Source organism: Eubalaena glacialis, chromosome 15 (genome assembly GCF_028564815.1).
Source record: "Eubalaena glacialis isolate mEubGla1 chromosome 15, mEubGla1.1.hap2.+ XY, whole genome shotgun sequence".
NCBI classification, from domain to species: domain Eukaryota; kingdom Metazoa; phylum Chordata; class Mammalia; order Artiodactyla; family Balaenidae; genus Eubalaena; species Eubalaena glacialis.
Window position 1 is genome coordinate 5,020,344 of NC_083730.1, and position 19,228 is coordinate 5,039,571.

The following is a 19,228-nucleotide window of genomic DNA, read 5'->3' on the forward strand; positions in this document are numbered from 1 at the left end:
GACCGTAACTGAGATTGCATACCACAGTATTTTAAAAATCATCCTTCCACCCAAACTTGCCAGGTTTCTGCTCTTACGTATCCTGTACTTGGCTCCGCGTACATGGGACAGGGCGAGGTCTGATAACGCTAAGGTACCTGCAGAGGCCCACACACCTGGTGAGAGCCCAGGTCCACCCAACTTTAGAGCATGCACGTGTCCTACCGTGCACGAGGCCCCCAACTCACAGAGGGGGAAACATGAGACAAACTAGATTACTAAAAACCATGCAACACTTACACCTATCTATGATAATTTTGAAGAGTGTATCACTTGGTTCCCTATAGTTCTCAAATATTTTCAAGTGTTTCTCAAGTCAGATTCCAAAATACGTGGAAGGAAGCTGCTTCTGACATCTTTCTGTTAGTTTCAATTTTATTTCACAGACTTTTTACAGTTATACAACATGAAAAAGCATTAAATACCTCTATTTTCTTATTTACATGGTGTAAAATTTTTAATAACGAAAATTTCTTATCATAAAAGATGATGTTAAGTACAGCAGAAACACTGCTCATGATCAGCAATTCAATGATTTAACATAAGGTGTGCTCTATTTCATGATTTTTCACTGTACAAGAAAATCTCTAATTCAGTTTGTCTAAATGCAACAACTACCCAGTTGCCTTCACTTTTATGAGCTACACTCCTTCCTGTTTTATTCGAAATAGACTCTGGAAGAGGGCTGTGAAGATCAGAGCCTTCATGTGCATTTTTCCACGTCCGTCAGGAAACACGTGGTTGCTTGTTCTTTTAATTGTCTTAAGATCGATTATCTTCAATGACAATAGTTCTTCTAGAATACGGTTCAAGTTCTACAAATATATATTGAAATTCATATTCGCCACTTTCTGGGTTCTGGAAAAAAAAAATGAGTGTCAAGGTGTTGCCCTGCTCTTTGGCGCTTTACGTTGAGTCTGCGTTCAAGAAACCCCATCCCCACACGATCTCACCTCTTTCACTTCAAGATGCACGGTTCCTTGCTTCCCGGGCTCGGAGCCCTGGATGTAGAATTTCACACGCATGTGTTTCAGCCCATCTTTTACGTATTCAATAAAACTGTCAAGACAATGAAAACACACAAGCCTGAATTCCTCCCACTTAAACATCACCCCAAGCTCTCGAATCCAAGCCGCCTGCAGTACCTGACGTGCTGCCTTCTGCCACGTCTCGTCATCTCCCCGTAGCCTTTAACGGGCTCGCCGAAGACACTTAGGACCTGCAGAGTAAGGTGATGCTTCCTCAGTCAGGGCTATTTTTTTTAAGCTTCCTAGGGAACTATTTTCTGACAAACTGAGTGATTTATTTTAGAAAAAAAGATAAGCCTGGGACTCTTTCAAAATGATATCTCCAATGATAAGAAAACTGGGAAAAGAGTTATTATGCAAAAATCATCCCATAATTAACACTCAAACTTTTCATGCACAGAGAATGAAATAGGTAACTTTATGGTGTTACTTGGAGTTTCAGAACAGTTAGGCTGCAGTGGAGCTGTTTCCACGCCCCTTTTACAAAAAGGAACACGATGTAACAAAGTGTTCAAATATTTAAATGTCTGAACATTTTTAGTGAAATTTACCCAATGGGGTCTAATACTAAAAGCTATGAGATCAAAATAATTTTTTAGTCATTAAATACACAAATAAAAACAAGTAATAATTTATTTAAAACAAACCAGATCTAGAGGTAGGAATCCATTATTCCCAATGGGAAAACTCACAATGAAGTGGAAATGTAATTTTTACTGAATTTAAAATGCAAATACTTCAGAACCTTTTCAAAATAATAGAAATGTGATATCAAACTAAAACAAATATTGCTTCAACTCTGGAAATTTTTATTTGGTCTGTTGGGCATCTTCAGTATCAAAATTTTCAGGTACATATAGATACTAAGATGTAAGATGAGACATATTTAAGCACTGTGTAGCTGAAATGATTGTTCAAATAATTTAATAGATTAAACATGTCTGTATCAAAACATAAGTATTTTCTATTTCTCAAGCAAGCAAAGTGCCTGGCAAACAATAGGCCCCTAATAAATGTTGACAAAATCGAATTGTTGAAGTTTAATTATTCTCCGTAGAGCTCTTTTAGGCGGCAAATTAAGTTATGACCTTAATAATATCTCGCTCTTTGTGTTTATTCTGTGAAGTTCTGTTTTGTTCAAAAGGCTGAAGATCTATGAAAGGCCGAGTTTGTGAATAACACAGCAACTCTTCATCTCCTCTTAGAGATGCGCCCTAACATTTAATTATGCTACTGCCCAGGTTTAGTTTTGTACCCTGTAAAGGGTTTCTTGTCAGGTATAATTAGGACTCCCAGTAACTCTAATGGGAACCTCCTTTACTCCCTGCTGAGTTTCAACTTACTCAGAGGGACACCTCCCCCCTCTGCCTTCTCCTCCGCAGCTCTCAGACTGCCCCAAGAGTCCAGTAAAAAGAAAGATGCCAGAGGCCGTTAGCTCCTGCCGTTTCCGCCCTGACATGATTAGAGACACTCATGGAGCATTTGGAGGTGGTGCCCCAGGGAAACCCAGGGCAGGGCATGGACGCTGAGAGGATCTGCGGGTTCAAAAGCTTCCCCTCCCCAGGGACCTCACGTTCTGTTTCTCTGACATTCCTCCTGGGTCTGTGTGAGAAACAGCCCTGATATTTATGATGCTACCTGCCATTTTCTTTCAAAGTACAAGAATTAAGATGTCAATGAGTAAGATGTTTCAGTGCCAAAGTTTTCCACCCAGGAGTAAAATCTGGCACTGCACGGGCTACACTGGCTTTCTGTCTGTGACTGGAAAGCCTTATGAAAAGCTTCCTCTGGACGGGATCCTTAAAAGAATCGAGGCGGCTTTTCCACATCTGCATCCTCCAGGGCGTGGGTCAGGCAGGCTGTGCTTAAGAGCCTAAGATGTGGAATCACCCAAACTGGGATTGAGGTTCTGGCTCTCCCTCTTACCGGTTCAGTCATCTTAGTTGAGTTACTTAATCTCTTTAAATGTCAGTTTCCTTCTGCAAACAGGATAATAGTAGCACCCAGCACAAGTGGTTCTTGTGAGACTGAATAAAGACGATGTGCTCAAACACTGAGCAGCTCAGAGTGCTTGGTGCATAATATGCTCTCAGTAAGCATCAACAGTTACTATTATGATCACAAGATTATGAATCAGGGTTTTAAAAAGACTAATGAGTTTAATACTCTGGTATATTCTAAGCATTTATTATTGACGACAACTAGTAAAATGACTCTCTTGTACCGTTAGGATGGAAACACCCCTGCATGGACCTTTGGGTGCTACTCGTCATCAAAGCATTTCAAGTACAAAGAGCTAATAACATAATCACAATCCAACCATTACGATTTTATTATTATATGAATTCACTAGTCTCAGAACTAGCACATGACTTCTGCCTGCCCCTCCCCACCACAATATTCTTCTCCCTGTTATCAGAGTCTGTGTAACTCAATCTTGAGGACTAACCTCGGGATGTAATCTGCATTTTTCTAGGGCTTTCCCATATATCTTATTAGGACTGGATGAAGAAAAAAGTTCTCTGAAGATCGTGTAAAACAAGCCACCTGAAAATCAAAGAAAAAGCTCAAGCAGAGCAAGAGCGAGACAAACGGAAAGTGAAAAAGATACTCAGGGGTTTTATACTTGCTGTGTTTTCAACCTGTAATGGTGATTCCAATAAGCACCACTATTAAATAGGTAAAATCTCTTCCAGCTTCTTTCACTGTAAAGAGAAAACACCACTGGTTACACGTGTGCCGGACGTGAGCAGGGATGCTTCTGGCCTCAGGATCTCTAGCAGGTGAGACGTGGGCTCAGGACCTAATGAGGGGGTCGGTACATGTTCTGGAGCAGCTGTTGTCAAATCTCTCTGTGAATCGGGACCACCTGAAGAAACTTTCTGAAAGAACCGCAGCAGGATTCTGGGAGCAGGGCTTAGGAATCGATTCTTTACTTTAGGTAGCATTATGATTTTAATACCTCCTTATTGTCTAACATGAGGAAACCCTTTGAACAAGTGATCCAGTCCCTCTGAGTGGAAACAACAGTCCTTGATTAGGCACCACTGGATACGGTCTGCTGTTCACACATTAAGAGACGTGTTGGGGCTTCCCTGGTGGCGCAGTGGTTGAGAATCTGCCTGCCAATGCAGGGGACACGGGTTCGAGCCCTGGTCTGGGAAGATCCCACATGCCGCGAAGCACCTGGGCCCGTGAGCCACAACTACTGAGCCTGCGCGTCTGGAGCCTGTGCTCCGCAGCAAGAGAGGCCGCGATAGTGAGAGGCCCGCGCGCCGCGATGAAGAGTGGCCCCCGCTTGCCGCAACTGGAGAAAGCCCTCGCACAGAAACGAAGACCCAACACAGCCATAAATTAATTAATTAATTAATTAAATTAAAAAAAAAAAAAAAAAAAAAAAAAAAGAGACGTGTTGGCTTTGTCAGCTGCAGTCAAAGGGATCAAAACGGGCCTCGGCCCTCAACAGTCAGTGACCTTCCCAGCCCGCCACCCTGCTGCCTGTGAAACAACAAAACAGGACTTTACTTGGCCAGGCAGATTTGTGAATCGAACTGCTTTAGAAAATGAAGAACCTGCACAGAACCTGCACAGATACTGCACTTTTTTTTTTTTTTTTTAAAAACCCATCTCATTCTATTCTCTACCAAGGTCACAAAACACACTTAATAAGCATTAACTGCCAGCTGTGAGCCCGGCGGCACGCTGAGAACACGACACTGAGCGCGGTGGTCAGGAGCCGCGATGTTCCCCGTGACCCAAGTCAGGCCTTTGCCCCAACACCTTTGCTCCCGATTCCCGCCCGGCACACTCACCGCTGCTTCGCTTAGGCTCTCGGGAAGGCTCTTCCCCATTTATTCAACCACAAACACCGACGGTATGTGCTACGTGCAAAGCCCGCGCCGAGTATCACTCATAGCCCACGCATTCTCGACGTTTAAGCGTCATGTTATAGCTGTCTTCAGTAGAAGCTGCTCATCGTCTACCTTCCACTTCTTGACCTTTCAGACCGTATACTTTCACACAAAACCCCTCCTGCCATCTGTCTCTGCAATGAGGGGTGCTGTGGTGACCACCCACGTGCTCCCCGCAGGACCAGGGCTCCCGTTCCCCCGGTGTGGGGAGCTGACGTGGCTGCTGGCTGGCGGAATCCCTGCATCCAAGGCCCTGGCCCTCCCCACACCCAGTGCCTGGATGGTGCCCAAGCCCCACACCTTGAGATGAGAGGACTGCAAGGGCCAACCCAGCCCCTGAGCTCCTGCAGGACCGGCGGAGGCCCTATCGCAAATGCCCCACGCTTCAGCTTCCCCCTCTGCCCAGCCCAGCCTCCCTCCTCCCCACGGGAGGCCCCCAAACCTCCTGCCCGCAGACCCCACTGAGTCTGCTTCCCTGGAACTCGCCCTACGACGGGGCTACAGGAGTGGTCCCAGGAAGCAGCTCCAAACTGGGATTTTGGCCTCGAGGACTCGTCCCTGGTGGCAGGAGGAGCTGAGAGGCCCGGCAGGGAGTGGTCGCACGACTGTCGCGGCTCTCACCGATGGTGGCCTGGAGCACTGGTGGGACGGAATGCACTGATGGGTGTCGTGTTTTGGGAATTTAGGGGGAATAAGCAATTATAAGGACTCGGACTGATGGCTGTGGTAGCGGGCTGCCAGTGCACTGGAGAAAGGCAGTGAGAGGACGAGGTGACTGATCACCAATGAAGGTCAAGTGTGAAAGTCAGACGCCTCCTCAACAGCAAAACAGGAGACTCCTTTGTTGCACCCAGAGGGCAGAAAAAGCTGAGGGCCAGGCCCAGGGCAAAAGAGTAGCAGAGAGGGGGGACTCTCACCCCACCAGGTCTCTTGTGCCAAGGCCAAGGTCGTGACTTGGGAGGAGAGGGAGCCTGCAGCTTGGCAGGGGGGGTATCAAGGCTGACGCACTCCAGAATCTTGAGTCCGCAGGTTCTCCTGAACCCTAACGCGTGAAGCAGCAGCTCAGGTCTTCCAGTTAAAGGCTAGCTCTTCTTCCTCCTTGAAGACCTGGCGGGGGCTTCCATCTAGCGAGACATGTGCTCTGGCCAGGTTACAACATAACTGGGAGGAAAGAGGAAACGGGCCATCCCCAAAGGGGCTGGAAGCCCCACCAGCAGAGCCGGCTGTATCCTAAGGGCAGCGTGAAGGATCACAGAATACAGAACTGGACAAGTGAGAGCTGATCAACAGGGGCAGTACTCTCCTCCGATCAAAAACTCAAGTCTGACAAGCAGCCTGGGAGCTGGTGCATGGCTAGGTTCACTCTTGGAAAGATGGAGAGCGTGGTCCACCTTAAGTGAAGTAAAAACGAAAGAACTGCCATGGCAAACTGTGGGCACGCTAGAGTGGGTATAATACACCGAGGGCAAAATCCACCAGCCGGCTGTCCTGTAGGAGGGCCTGGAAAACACTTCACATCGTTACAGAACAAAGCGCCCTGACAGCCATGGGGACAGCAGTGGCACTGAAGCCAGGTGGGAGCAACCATGATAACGAATGGCTCAATTTCTGGACATGAATCAGCCTTCAGACCTGGATCCATTTACCGAAGGAAGGCCGGCCTCTATACTGAGCAAGTATATGTGATTCCCCTGGTCCTTCACCAGAGCCCTACGGCCATTCACTTGGTGACTGTATGCTGGAAAAGGGGGACACCCAAACACTTCAAGGTCTGCTGGACAGAGTCTGAGCTGACATCAATACCCCAAGGAATCATTATGGTCCCTCTGTTATGTACATACGGTGGCTATGTAATAAAAAGCCTGGCTTGTAAGAGGTTCACAGCTGGGTCCGTGGACTTACTTGGCAGTCATTTCCCTGATTCCCAACATATAACTGGAATGGACATATTCAGTAATTGCCAACAACAGTCCCTACTTTAGTTCCCTTGAGGCAGGTTAAAAGCTACCATGATGGGTAAAGTCCAATGGAAGCCTGTGAAACTGCCTCCTACTGACCAAAATAGTAAATGAAAAGCAGTATCACATCTACGGGAAATGCCAGAGACAGTGCTATTCTGAAAGACTAAAGATACAGGAGTGGTTGTCCTGGGTATCAGAAAACTGAGACTGGGAAAATCTGCATTCAATTTTTAGTTGTGTGAAGTTGGGGAAATATGCCTTATACATACTAATGAGTACTAATGTCTGTCTCAAACAGTAAATTTGAGGCTCAAATGAGATGAACTAACATCTGGGAAATCTACTTGTTTATTATAAAGTACTAAACAATGGTTAAGTTTTATATAGCTGTCACCAAACTAATAAAAGTTGAGAAAAATTTTATAGACATAATTCAGCAAAGTTATATCAAAACCAACTTTCAAATCTGAGTTCAGATCTGTGAAGAAAATTGTGGGCCTGTATTCTCTGGTTCTAATCTGTGTTTAACGGTTCTACCTTTTAATTTGTGTGAACTGTTTATTCTTAGCACTGAACTTGTGTAAAAGGGCACTGGCAGCTCTTCTCACGTTTGCTGAAAGACTGATCGTTACAGGGACTTCCCTTTTACCTTTCTGTGACGTTGAGATGGCGGTTTCCCCGCTCTGACTTCTGTGCGCAGACACTTGTTTGCTGCCGTCCTCCTTCGCTCTCTGCGGGCTCTGTCCTTGCGTCCAGATGGTTTTCTGGGTGACTCCCAAAATACACCTAGGTCGCACCGTTCTCTTCTGCTCTTGCGGCCCCCATCTCCAATTGGGCTCAGTCTTCAAGCAAGCTTTGTTAAGTACAAAGTGTGCCAGAAACAACCGCTTCCCCGAGGACCTGTGCAGCTTCTCCGTACACCGTACAGCTCGTAGGAAAGTACAAATCATGTTCCCGGAAAGCCGCTCCGCTTAGGGAAGATGCCAGCTGTGACGAGCAAACCTTCACTACCCACCACACACCCAGCCGGACACGGACTCCAGTCCTCGCGTTCACACCGGTAATTCTGCACGGCGTGTTCGGAAAAAACGCTGGCTCCAGCAGCGTAAATCAAGACAGAAAGTCTCCCGAAAAGAGTTGATGTCCTCCTTTCCTTCTCTTCGGCCCTCTTTTTACTGGAATTAAAGTCCTTCGATTACTTTCTACGCTGACATTCACCCCGTCCCCGCCAGGCCTTTGCAAAGCAACCGGGGAAACCCCTAGGAGTCCTGGGAATAGTAGTTTGAGGGCGTCACTTCTCCCAGAGTTGCTGCAGCGGGGAAGGCATAAGGACTACATCTCCCACAGAGCAAGGCGGCCAGAGCCCGCGCTGACCTCTCGCCGCCTCCCAGACTCCCCTGCGCGGGCCCCTGCGCACGCGCCGCAGTACCTGGCGCGACAAGAAGGTGGGGCCGTGTTGGTGGTGGGCGGGGTTTGTGCCCCTGGCGCTGTGTAATTCAAAAAGAACTTGCAAAAGTCAAGTTAGCAATTATAAACTACTTGTTCCTGCGACCCCTAGAGAGCCCCCTATAAACAGAAATTCTCGGTATGATTGTCGCTATCATGTTCCTTATGGGCAGATGATGTAGCCTTTGCGTTTGTTCTTCCTAAGGAAACCAGACAGGAAACCGCGCAAACTACCCCGGAGCCAGCAGGTGGGAAGGGACAAAGCCACCACAAAGCCCACGCAGTGCCACAAAGTCGGAGCAGCCTCTGGCCGCCAAGCGTCCTCGGCGTCAGCACGTCGGGCGTGCGTAGAAGCCGGGCCCCGGAAGTTTCTAGAACCGCCCCTGGAGCCCGCGAAAAAGCGGTATTGTCCTCAGCCCGGCCCCGCTTCTGCGCACGCGCATGGGCGCGCGCGCTGGCGTCGGGTGGGCGTGGCCCGGGGCGGTGCTACGGCAGGAAGGAGGAGCGCGCCGAGCAGCGTATGCGCTGGGTCTCCATGGCGACCGGACGCGGCCAGCTACTGCAGCCGTCCTGGCGCGGCTTCATGGCGCGGCTCCCGCCGCTCGGCGGCGACGGCTCGGCCCGCGGGAGAGCGGGGAAGGCAGCCGGGGGCGCGGGGTTCAGGTGACTCTCGGGGGGCGCGCGCCCGGGGAGCCCCTGCGAGGAAAGCCCTTCACTACCCCGCCTCCCTTTTCCTTTATTTTCGTTGGTTCCGCCGTGGCGGGTCGCTCGCCGCTCCTTTTAGCGCGGGAAAAGTCTGGAAGGACGGCGGGAGGAAGTCTCTGAAACTTGGAAGCGTGGGGTTACCCCAAGTCATGATACAAGTAGAGGAGCTTCCCGGGAATATTCTTTCCTCAGTTCGTTCAGTTAGTGGGCCCTGCGGGGAACGGCGGCGTGCGAGGCCCGCGACCCTGAGCAGCCCTCGCGGAGAACCGCCGCGTGGACGCGCTCACCTGCGGGGGCAGTTGCGCAGCTCCGCGCTCCGCCCGCGGCTCGCTGGCAGGGTCCCCTCCAGAACGCGTTCCCAAAGTTGCGTCCTAATTCTGGGACCGGGAGTCACCTTTTGTCTTTTTTATGACTTTATAACTTAGAGAAGTAGATTCTGCTTATCAGACATTCTCGGTTTTCTCTCCCGCTCCCAGTTCATGAACGGAGGACTCAACCCCTAACCAGGTAACTCTGTTAGGCAGGTTGGTCTGGGAGCTGCACCTCCGACGTCAAGGCCAGGTCTGAGTTTCTAAGCAAACCCTGGAGGGATGCCTTCTAGACAGTCACCCCTTGGTGCTCAGCCTCTAATCCTCTTCTGCCGTCTTCATGTCCAAGCGCGGGGGCGTGTGGTGGTCTTTGTTCTGGTGTCTGGAGGCTCGTCTCCGTTCCATTTCTCTTGGGGTACCATGGGCCTGAAGGCTGGTCCTCTTCCACAGTGAGAGAAGGCAACTTCGAGGAGTGAGCTGGGGAAGGAGCGGGTAGTAGGAGCCGGCAGCTGCTTTCCAAAAGGAACTTCAGCTTAACTCCAAGGATAATGGCTCACTTCACAAAGCGAGTGATCCAGTTTGTCAGAAATATCCACGTGCTGTCGTGATGCCTTGTTAAATCCCTCTTTCTTTTATCGTGAGCTGGTCCCAGCTCTGCACCCATCGTCCCAGTTAGATTACCAGGTGGGGGGATAATGCTAAGGACCGTTTGCATTCTTGAGGACTGTCTTTTTCCTTGTAGGTGTTCTCCATTTATAGATATAAAAAGTCAGGCATAATATGCCTTCTAGCAAACCAGATGTCTGTGTTTAAGCATAGAAAAGGATTCTGTTACTTACCAGCTCAACTAATTAAGGTATATTTTTTCCCCTGAATCTCCAGGACTATGTCCTCTGTCCATCCTGGGATCCGCTAACCCTACTTACCCTGGTTTCAGAAGCAGGGCCCCCTCCCTTGGTATTACAGTAATAGTTGGTTCTTGAAAATAGCTGTAATGCTAGACATATCACAAGCCTCGTGACAAAATGGTGACAATGCCTGCAAAATTTCTATTATGTAGGAGAGAAAGACAGGAATTTAAAATAGGAAGCTTGAACTTTACATTAATTTGCCACTATTACTAAAAGTAGTCTTTATATATAATGCTCTTTTAGTGGAAGCGGAATGATTGTTATATGATGAATCTTTTATTACTTTGAAAGTTGAGTGAACTTTTTGTTGAAATGATGTAATTAGAATGCCTGTAATTATGCCTGGCATGGGAGTCTGCACCTCAACCTGTGATTTGGTGAGATGTAAGTTCTTTTTGGTAAAGAAAAGTCAGCTCCTAAGAATGATTATGGTCTACATAGGTGGTTATTTTTAATGTCTCAGTGCAGAAGAATTAGTTTTTAACAAAGAATCACACAAAATGTGTGATATGTGTAAACCTTTTTAACACAGAATGTGAATTTGTATAAATAAATACCTTAAACTGTAAGAAATATAGCAGAAAGCATATCAAGTTGGCTTAATTTCTACTTGGTCTAATTTCTTTGATTTATCAGATATTAAAAATCAGGCCCAGAAAGTAGATTTTTAAAATACCAAACTTAATTCAAAGCAATCAGGTAAAGTTTGTCACTTGAAAAAAGGCGGTTTTAAACTAAATGTCATCTTAACTAATTATATCAGCTAAATGTGTACTTAACTTTGTAGACGTACAGAGCTTGTTGCCGAAATCTTGGCTTCTATACACCGGTGCTGAATAGAAATACAGAGACAGAAAGGAAAGAAATACAGAGAGGAAAGAAAAAAAGTGGCTTTATTTCTCTGCCAGGCAAAGAGGGAACACAGGGGGCTAGTGCCTCCGAAAACTGTGACCCCCCCCCTTCCAGAGGGTAGTGAGAAGTTTTATAGTAATGGTTTACAGAGGGCGTAATCAGCTCGTGGACATTGTTGGTGTTGAGGTAAGTGGGAGTTGGCATCATCAACCTGGTTCCAACTGGTCTGGTGTCTCGGTGGGTGCTTGTGGGCAGCATGCCTTCGTTAATGGTTAACTTCTCCCACCTGGAGGACGTTTTAGCATCTGCAGAACAGCTCAAAGATGTGTGTATCCATTGATGGGGCACCAGGACCTTGCCCCAAGGCTGAACTATTGTTTTTCTTGACTTTTTCTCCCTTGTCTTGTATCCCCTCCCTTCCCTAATTAACAACTGTTTGAATCTGCCGGTTGGAACTCAGGGGAGGTCATGGAGGCTGGATGAAGGCTATTTCCTATAATCAAAGAAATGGGGGGCACAGAAAGGCTTTGTGTCCAGGAGCCCCACAGGGCCCTGCTTGGGATCAAGCTCCATGAGCACATGCATGGAACTTACTGATTGTTAATTGTGTGGCCCTTAAATATGTGCAGTTAGTTTATTTTATGGAGAAATGGAGATGTGCTTTCAATGGTACCAAAATCCAAACTGATAAGATGTAGAGTAACTATAGTAACACGGTGGAAGGAGCTCTGGAGGACAGTCAGGAGGGGAGGGTCTTGGGGCTCTTGACCTCTAGCTTGGGACCTTGAAGAAGTCACTGTTGGCTGCCTCGTTAGAGACTTAGTCTTCTGCTCTGGAAATGAGGGACTCAGGAGATCTATTTTAATTATGGAAAAGCAAAACAGCAACAAGTAGGCTGTACTTTTCGAACAGATAGGAGCCAGTGGGCAGGGGGCACCTTCCTGACGTGGAAAATTAATGTAACAGCTTTGGGGGAAAATGTTAAATAACTGGTGAGTCATATAATACATTTTTATGATAAGACAAACTGATGTTATCCAGTAGAATGCAATATTTGCATTAATTTTTAGTATTAAATAAGAGACTTCAAAGAAGTTTTATGCTTTCTGCAGGCTGTGCTCCAAGATTTCGGGGGGCCTGGTACCCAGAATGCTGTGGAGCCCTTTGAAAACCACGGCTCCAGCCTAAAGGATGGTGCTGTGAAACTGTGCTCCCAAGCCTTCTTGTGTATGGGCTCTCAGTTTTAAAGCAACAAAAACCCCACAATTCATTACATTTTCAGTATATTAAGAAACATTAGAAAGTACATGGTGTTCTGTCCCTTCAATCTTCCAGCCCCCATTTAAAAACTACCACCTGTAATTCCATAATCTTGTGAATCAGATGTATTACCAGTTAATACCTTGTTATCTTTCCTCGAAGATCGCTTTTCTTTGTATGTATGTGTTTACATTTTCCCTTAAGAGAGAAATACAAAAATAAGATTATGTAGTATATACTGATATAACCTTTTTCAGTTGATATTATTAATTTAGCAGATATTTATTGAATGCCTTCTGCATGGTGGGCATGTTGTGGGTGCCGAGGAATCAGCAGGGAACAAAACTCGTGCAAAAGACCTGCCAGCATGGTGCTTACTCCCCAATGACAGCAAACAAGGTAGACAAGCAAAATGTGTGGTGTCGGATGGCGGTAGGTGCTGGGGGGGCATCGTGTGTGTGTGTGTGTGTGCGCGCGCGTGTGTGTGCACGCGTGCGCGATATGGATTGGAGTTTTTAGAGAGCGCGGCTAGAAGATCTCAGGGAGACGGTGACATTTGAATGGCGGCCTGTATCCAGGAGGTGAGGGAACTGGCCGTGCAGACATCTGGGAGATGCCACGAACTTGTTTTTGTGCAAACACTTCCACCTGTATTGAAACTGTCCCTTTTTATTGGCTGAACGTGGCTCACTTTACGGAGGTCATGGGGTTTAACCGATGTCTATACTGTTTCTAGTACTTTTCCCAGTGCAGACAGCTTTGAGATGGACATTCCTGAGTGCAGTCTTTGGGCTCATTTTTTTGCCTTGGGTTATATTTCTAGACGTGAGATTCTTGGCTTAAAAAAACATGTGCCTTTTAAGGACTTGGCTGTCCATAGTGTCTCCACCAATTTGTGGTCCCATCAGTGAAGGAGAATGCCTGTTTGTCTGCAGCAGAGCTGCCCTTGTCCTTATCATTTATTTGGTCTTTGCCAACTTGCTAGATTGAAACTGATCGATATTGATTTACTTTTCTTCAGTTCCCTTGGAAAGGTTTAGGGTAATAGTTTTGATTTTTTTTTTGCATCTTTTGATTGAGGAAATACATAATGGCAAAAAGCTGTTATCAATTTACTAATGCTTCTAGACAAATTTATATTTGATCAACCACAGCAGTGTTCATTTAAGTTAAAAAATAGTGTATCAGGGAGAGTCGTTCCTCAGTCTTCATCAGTGTGTGTCTAGACTCTTAGACTTCTCGGCACGACACTTCACACTTGAAGGGGTCTAAGGGTCACCACCTGGGGACTCTGGGTAGATATCGTTATTATTTGATGGAGGGGTAAAAGAAATTCCTTTTATTTAAAGCTTAAGTGTCAGAAACCTTTGTCTCCTGCAGATATTTTCGTTGAATCTGTAACACAGGTCATATAGAGTTTGCAGGATTAGTTAACCACTTAAAATAAGGAATGCTTTTAAATCATTTTAAAATACTTAAAAAAACTGTGTATCATGTTGAATAGTGCCCCCATCTCCCCCCGCAAAGTCATGTCCACCCAGAACCTCAGGATGTGACTTTATTTGGAAATAGGGTCTCTGCAGATGTAATCAGTTAAGATGAGGTCCTGCTGGATTAGGGTGGGTCCTAAATTGAATGTGACTGCTGTTCTATAGGAAGACACACAGACACACACGCACAGAGGGAAGACGGCCTTGTAAGGAGGGAGCGGAGATTGGGGTTAGTTAGCTTAGCTGCCACGAGCTAAGAAACACCGAGGATTGTCAGCAACCATCAGAAGCTGGAAGAGGCAAGGAAGGATTCTGTCCTATAGTCTTGGGAGGGAGCATGGCCCTCCCAGCACCTTGATTTTGGGCATTTGGCCCCTAGGTCTGTGAGACAATAAGCCACCTAGTTTAAGGTACTTTGTTAAGGCAGCCCTAGGAAATTAATACAATTAGGAAATTGTATTTTACCTCTGATTACTGTTAGAGCCAGGTCAATGGACTTAAAGCTTTTCTACTGTGCAAATCTTTGCTGAAACAACAGAAGTATAAAATTACAGCACAGGTGGAATTCTCTGGTCAAAGGGGGAGAGGGCATTGCAAAGCTCTCCAAATTAGCATTTCTCCTTGCCCTTTCCCTACTGCTCTGCATTTGGCTAGGAAGTCAGATAAGATGAAGAGCACCTTGAGTGCCTTTTGCTGAAGCTGGGATGGAGAGGCGTGGGTAGCAGCAGGATCTGGAATGGTTTACTGTATTCAACCTCTCCTGGGTTGAGGTGCCAGCGTGCAGAGGATATCTCATGTTTATTGAGGGCTTACTGTGTGCCAGCCATTTTGCTTGTTTCTGAAGAGAAAAATCTGTTAAGGGAAGAGAAGCTCATTCTCTGGCTGCTCAGAATCACCTGGGGAATCGTCAGGTGACTTGAGCGCTTGCTGACACGTACATCTTGGTGTGTCCACCCCCGTGGCAGGCACCAGGCTACTCTGAATCCATGGGTGATACACTCCCTGTGCCTCCTAAGAGCAGGTTATGCTTGGGGTCGAGGGCCACCCTCTGTTCAGATCTGTCCGTGTGGATTTCATTCTTCCACTTCCAGAGAGACTGTTGCCCTTACTTCCAAGTTCTTAGGCCCCTCTCCTTTTGCCCCCAATCATTGCCCATATCCTTTTTGAGTGATAGTCTAAATATATCCAGGAAGTCATCTTGGTGGGAAAAATGGGGTGGGGGAGTGGTTAAACCCTTGGTGAACAAAGGACATCCTCAGAGCCGTAGCGCTGGTGAACTAAGCATACAGAATTCGCGCACTCTAGATTTTAGTCATTTCTGAAATAGCATGCTGGCCAGGAGGTGGGTCAGTTATTGGTGTGTGTACTGGGGAGGGGGTAAAGAGGCAGCTTCCAGATCTTCCCAAGAGAAGTCGTGTGTCCACCAGGAGCGCTCTCTGTGGACTGCTGCCTAGAAGTGGGAAACTGAGCTTGGTAACTTTCTGGGCATTTCAGATCCCTGCCCAGCTGCTGTTGAGTACTGCTGGTCTTGAGGACTGATTTTAATAAAAATTTATTTTAGGAGCTTCTGAAAAGGACTAACTGCATAAAATGTTAGATCTCATTAAGTCATAAAAGCCATTGACTGTAAGATTCACTATTATTTTACGTTTATTATTTACCACTAAAATAAAAAGAATGCCAATTAAAACGTGTTCCATTGAATGTGAGATGCAAAGGGTAAGCGAGTTTGAGGATGAGCGTTTGGTCCTCCTGTGGTTGTGACTGCCAGAGCTGGAACCAGCCGTTATTCCTCAAAGATTGGCAAACTCGGAGACTGTGGTGGCAGCTCTGGTTCACAAATTTACATTTTTTTACTCCATGGATGTTATCTTTATTAGGTTTCTGTTGTGTTATTGGCACTGGACAGCTGATGCATTTTATCTTTTCCCTTTTTATTTCCATTCAGTACACTTTATAGCAGCTCTTTGATAATGCTGACAGCCTATAATAAAACACGTCAGTCAGAGTAAGTCCAGTTTTCAGGCTTACTCAGGACACTGAACGTCTCACCATCCTCCCTCCTGCCCTCCCTCCCTCCCTTCCTCCCTCCCTCCCTCCCTCCCTTGCTGTAGATGAAGTTTCATAGTGAGTGGTCTTTGGAGTTTATGAATCCTTTATGTTTTGTAGAAGGGAATGGACATGCGCCTTTGTAATTTGTATTTGCCATGTTTGTTTTCAGATCTGGGCGAGGTGTCCGGCTGGTCGTGGGCTGTGCTGCTCTGAGTCACTGTGGCCGCCTGGATGAGCTCTGCGGGAAATCCTGCACCGGCTGCTCTGTGTCTCTGGACGGGTAAGGAGCAGAGGTGCTCTGCCACTCTGGGGGGCTGGATATACCGGGTTGGTCTTTTGAGCTCTCTAAGAATAGAACTGTGTCGGAAGAATGCACAACACGGAGAGTATGATTATGAGTCATCAGCCTGTCATTATTAGACTAGTTTCATGAAGCTAAACTTCTAAAAGTGACAAGTAAATTTAATTGTCCTTTTTAAAAAAGGTTCTTCAGAATTATTCACTTCCTGTTTGATAAAGACCCTTGAAAAAGGAGAAAGAAGATGAAAGTGTGTTCTTCTGAAAGCTTACGAGATCTCTGACTTTTTTAGCTTTCAGGATTTGGGGAGCCCCTTTTGCTACGGCAGGTTCTGTACTGTGACCCTCAGCAGCAAGATCTGTAGAAACTTTTAAAAAAAATTTGTTATTTGAGATTGATGCTGAAATGCTGTGGATTTGTACTGTACTAATGTTTCTGGAGCAGCAGCCGTATGCTCATTGTCGTGTGGAGTCCTGGAAGCTTGGCGCTGCTGTAGCGTCTTACAGTGGAGGGCGGGGGGTGCACCTGGTCTGCACATTTCCAACGTAAATTGCCCAACTTCAAGTTTTGGGCTTTTAATACCATGTCATAACTAGCTCAGGTAACAGTGTACATACTTTCACTATGATTTTGAAAAGAACAAAAAAGAAAGATGTACTTAAGGACACTGATTGAAACGTTGTGTACTCTGGGAATAGACTCCGTCGTAGGATAACCTGACAGGAGAAGCGGGGCAAATACGCATCCAGCTCATCCCTCCAATCCGTATCCGAGGACCTTCTCTGTACCAGGTGCTGTGCTTGCAGGAGGATGCAGGTGGCGCGCCGCTCACACGTGTCCTCACGAGGCTTACGGTCTTGTGGGGGGGACACAAGTTAAAACAAGGAATGGATTATACATTGGGGTACGTGCTATCAAGAAAACAAATGGACTCCACAATCCAGATTAGTGGGCTAGGATGGTCAGGAAAGACTTTGCTGAGGAGCTGACATTTAAGCTGAGAACTGAAAACAGGTGAAAGGGCTTGGAGAAGAGCATCCAGAGGGGAAGCCAGGTGGGCAGAGAGGGGGCCTGGACCTGCTGCAGGAGCAGGGGCGGTGGGCAAGGGGGAGGGGCCCGGAGGCCGTGGGGAGGAGTCTGGACCTTATTCACAGTGTGGGATTTTTTTTTTTTTAATAAATTTATTCTTTTATTCATTTTATTTTTGGCTGCGTTGGGTCTTCGTTGCTGTGCCTGGGCTTGCTCTAGTTGCGACGAGCAGGGGCTACTCTTTGTTGTGGTGCACGGGCTTCTCATTGCGGTGGCTTCTCTTGTTGCAGAGCACAGGCTCTAGGCACGTGGGCTTCAGTAGTGGTGGCGCTCGGGCTCAGTAGTTGCGGCTTGAGGGCTCTAGGGCACAGGCTCAGTAGTCATGGCTCATGGGCTTAGTTGCTCCACGGCATGTGGGATCCGGGATCTTCCCAGACCAGGGCTCGATCCCGTGTCCCCTGCACTGGCAGGTGGATTCTTAACCACTGCCCCACCAGGGAAGTCCACGATGTGGGATTTTAAGCATGGAGGTGTGATGCCATTTGATTTCTCACATTACCTTGTTTACTTGTTTACCTGTCTCCCTTGTCTAGGAGGAGGGGAGATGGAGAGACACTGGCCAAGTTGAGGTACATCTGGGGCATAAGTGACATGACTCGTTTATGAACCAGACGTGGGTGTTCGGGGAAACAGACGTGAAGCGGGAATCCCAGACTGTTGGCTTGAGCGGTGTGTCCGTGGAGGTGCTGCCTGTGGGGTTGGAAAGTGCTGGGGGTGGGAGGCAGAGTGACAGCCGGGCGCTGGACACAGGCAGCGAGGATGCCGGTGGCGCCGGGGAGAGTGTGGAGGCGGCAGTGGAGGGGCCTCAGGGCTGAGCTCAGAGGGCCTGGGACGTTTCGAACCACCAGGGTGCAGGAAAGACCAGCGAGGTCCCAGAAAGGGAGGGGGGTGGCGTGTGACCCGGGAGAGGAGCTGGCTGCGAGAACAGGGGTGGCTGGTTCAGCGGGGCTGGGCGCGGGGCCGCGGCGGGAGGCCGCCTGGCAGGGCAGCGTCTGCAGCTGCTCCAGGCCAGTGGCGGGCCGTGGGCTGGACTTCATTTTGCGTGTAGTGTTTGCATATTTCACACCAAATGTAGAAAGCCAAAAGGAAGTGGAAGGCAGGGTAGTGGAGGCTGCAGGTGTGTCCAGAAGCCTGGCAGTGAGAGGAGATGGGGGACGAGGAGAGCACTGTCTCGGTGCAGTTTCGGGGGAGGGTTTTCAGAGGCTGATGTGGCTGATGGTGAAGAGCAGCGGCCGGAGGGGAGGCAGGGCTGGAAGGGCTGGGTCCCTGGACACACAAGGGCCTGGGCACCTGAGCGTGGGTCCGCATGCGGCTCTGCAGGGCTTGGGCTTTCTCTGTGGGAACAGAGAGCAAGAACAGCATGAGAGGGGATTGCAGAGGCTCCTCGGTGTGGACCGTGAATTCCCACACACTGCGAACGAGCGCGCACAGGTTAAATTTTCTCGGGGAGGTTTTCTTGGACTGTCCTGCCCCTCACCTTCCTCTGTCCCTTTCTCTCCCCCGTCCCCTGCCCGAGCCGGTGTGATGTGAAATAACTAGAATCCAACAGAAGGTAACGCAGGATGGGTGTGAACTTGGGTTGTACCAGTTTTGAGGAAACCTTATGAACAATGGTTGAGATCATCTTTGATCTCGACTGTTTTAACCATGAAATGGAGGTTTTCTTCTTTTGCTGGAAGTACCTAGGCAGGACCCTCCCATCCCTTATTATGTTAGTCTGGTGGACGGGAGAGTAAAGGCTGTCTAATGCCCATCTTGAATGGGATTTTAGTCCAATTAAATAATTCTTACAGTTGCTGGATACCTTTCTGAGATGTTTTCTTGAAGCCCAATTCTGTGTTTTAGAAAAAATTTACACTGATTTAAAAAATAATGACT

At 47.5% G+C, this 19,228-nt stretch overlaps 2 protein-coding genes across 3 annotated transcripts in view; one reads left to right on the top strand and one right to left on the bottom strand.

Moving 5' to 3' along the window:
• Positions 1 to 451: 451 nt before the first annotated feature.
• Positions 452 to 8,190, bottom strand: TIMM21 (translocase of inner mitochondrial membrane 21). 2 transcript variants are annotated; one of them, XM_061170011.1, is made up of 6 exons: positions 7,589 to 8,190; positions 3,710 to 3,772; positions 3,517 to 3,614; positions 1,185 to 1,258; positions 993 to 1,098; positions 453 to 897 (listed from the first exon to the last, which is right to left on the bottom strand). In XM_061170011.1, exons 1-6 carry the CDS (start codon positions 7,887 to 7,889, stop codon positions 802 to 804), a joined length of 738 nt encoding a protein of 245 aa, XP_061025994.1. In that variant the 5' UTR covers positions 7,890 to 8,190; the 3' UTR covers positions 453 to 801. The 2 variants fall into 2 exon arrangements, with proteins under 2 accessions (XP_061025995.1, XP_061025994.1); XM_061170012.1 differs by lacking the exon at positions 3,710 to 3,772 and having other exon boundaries at positions 452 to 897.
• A 734-nt stretch (positions 8,191 to 8,924) lies between these two features.
• The window catches only part of FBXO15 (F-box protein 15), a 42,589-nt gene continuing 32,285 nt past the window's right edge, over positions 8,925 to 19,228 (top strand). The window contains exons 1-2 of the mRNA XM_061169919.1: positions 8,925 to 9,048; positions 16,133 to 16,243. Coding sequence (XP_061025902.1) covers positions 8,969 to 9,048; positions 16,133 to 16,243 — 191 coding nt within the window. The 5' untranslated portion in view covers positions 8,925 to 8,968. The remainder of the gene's footprint in view (positions 9,049 to 16,132; positions 16,244 to 19,228) is intronic.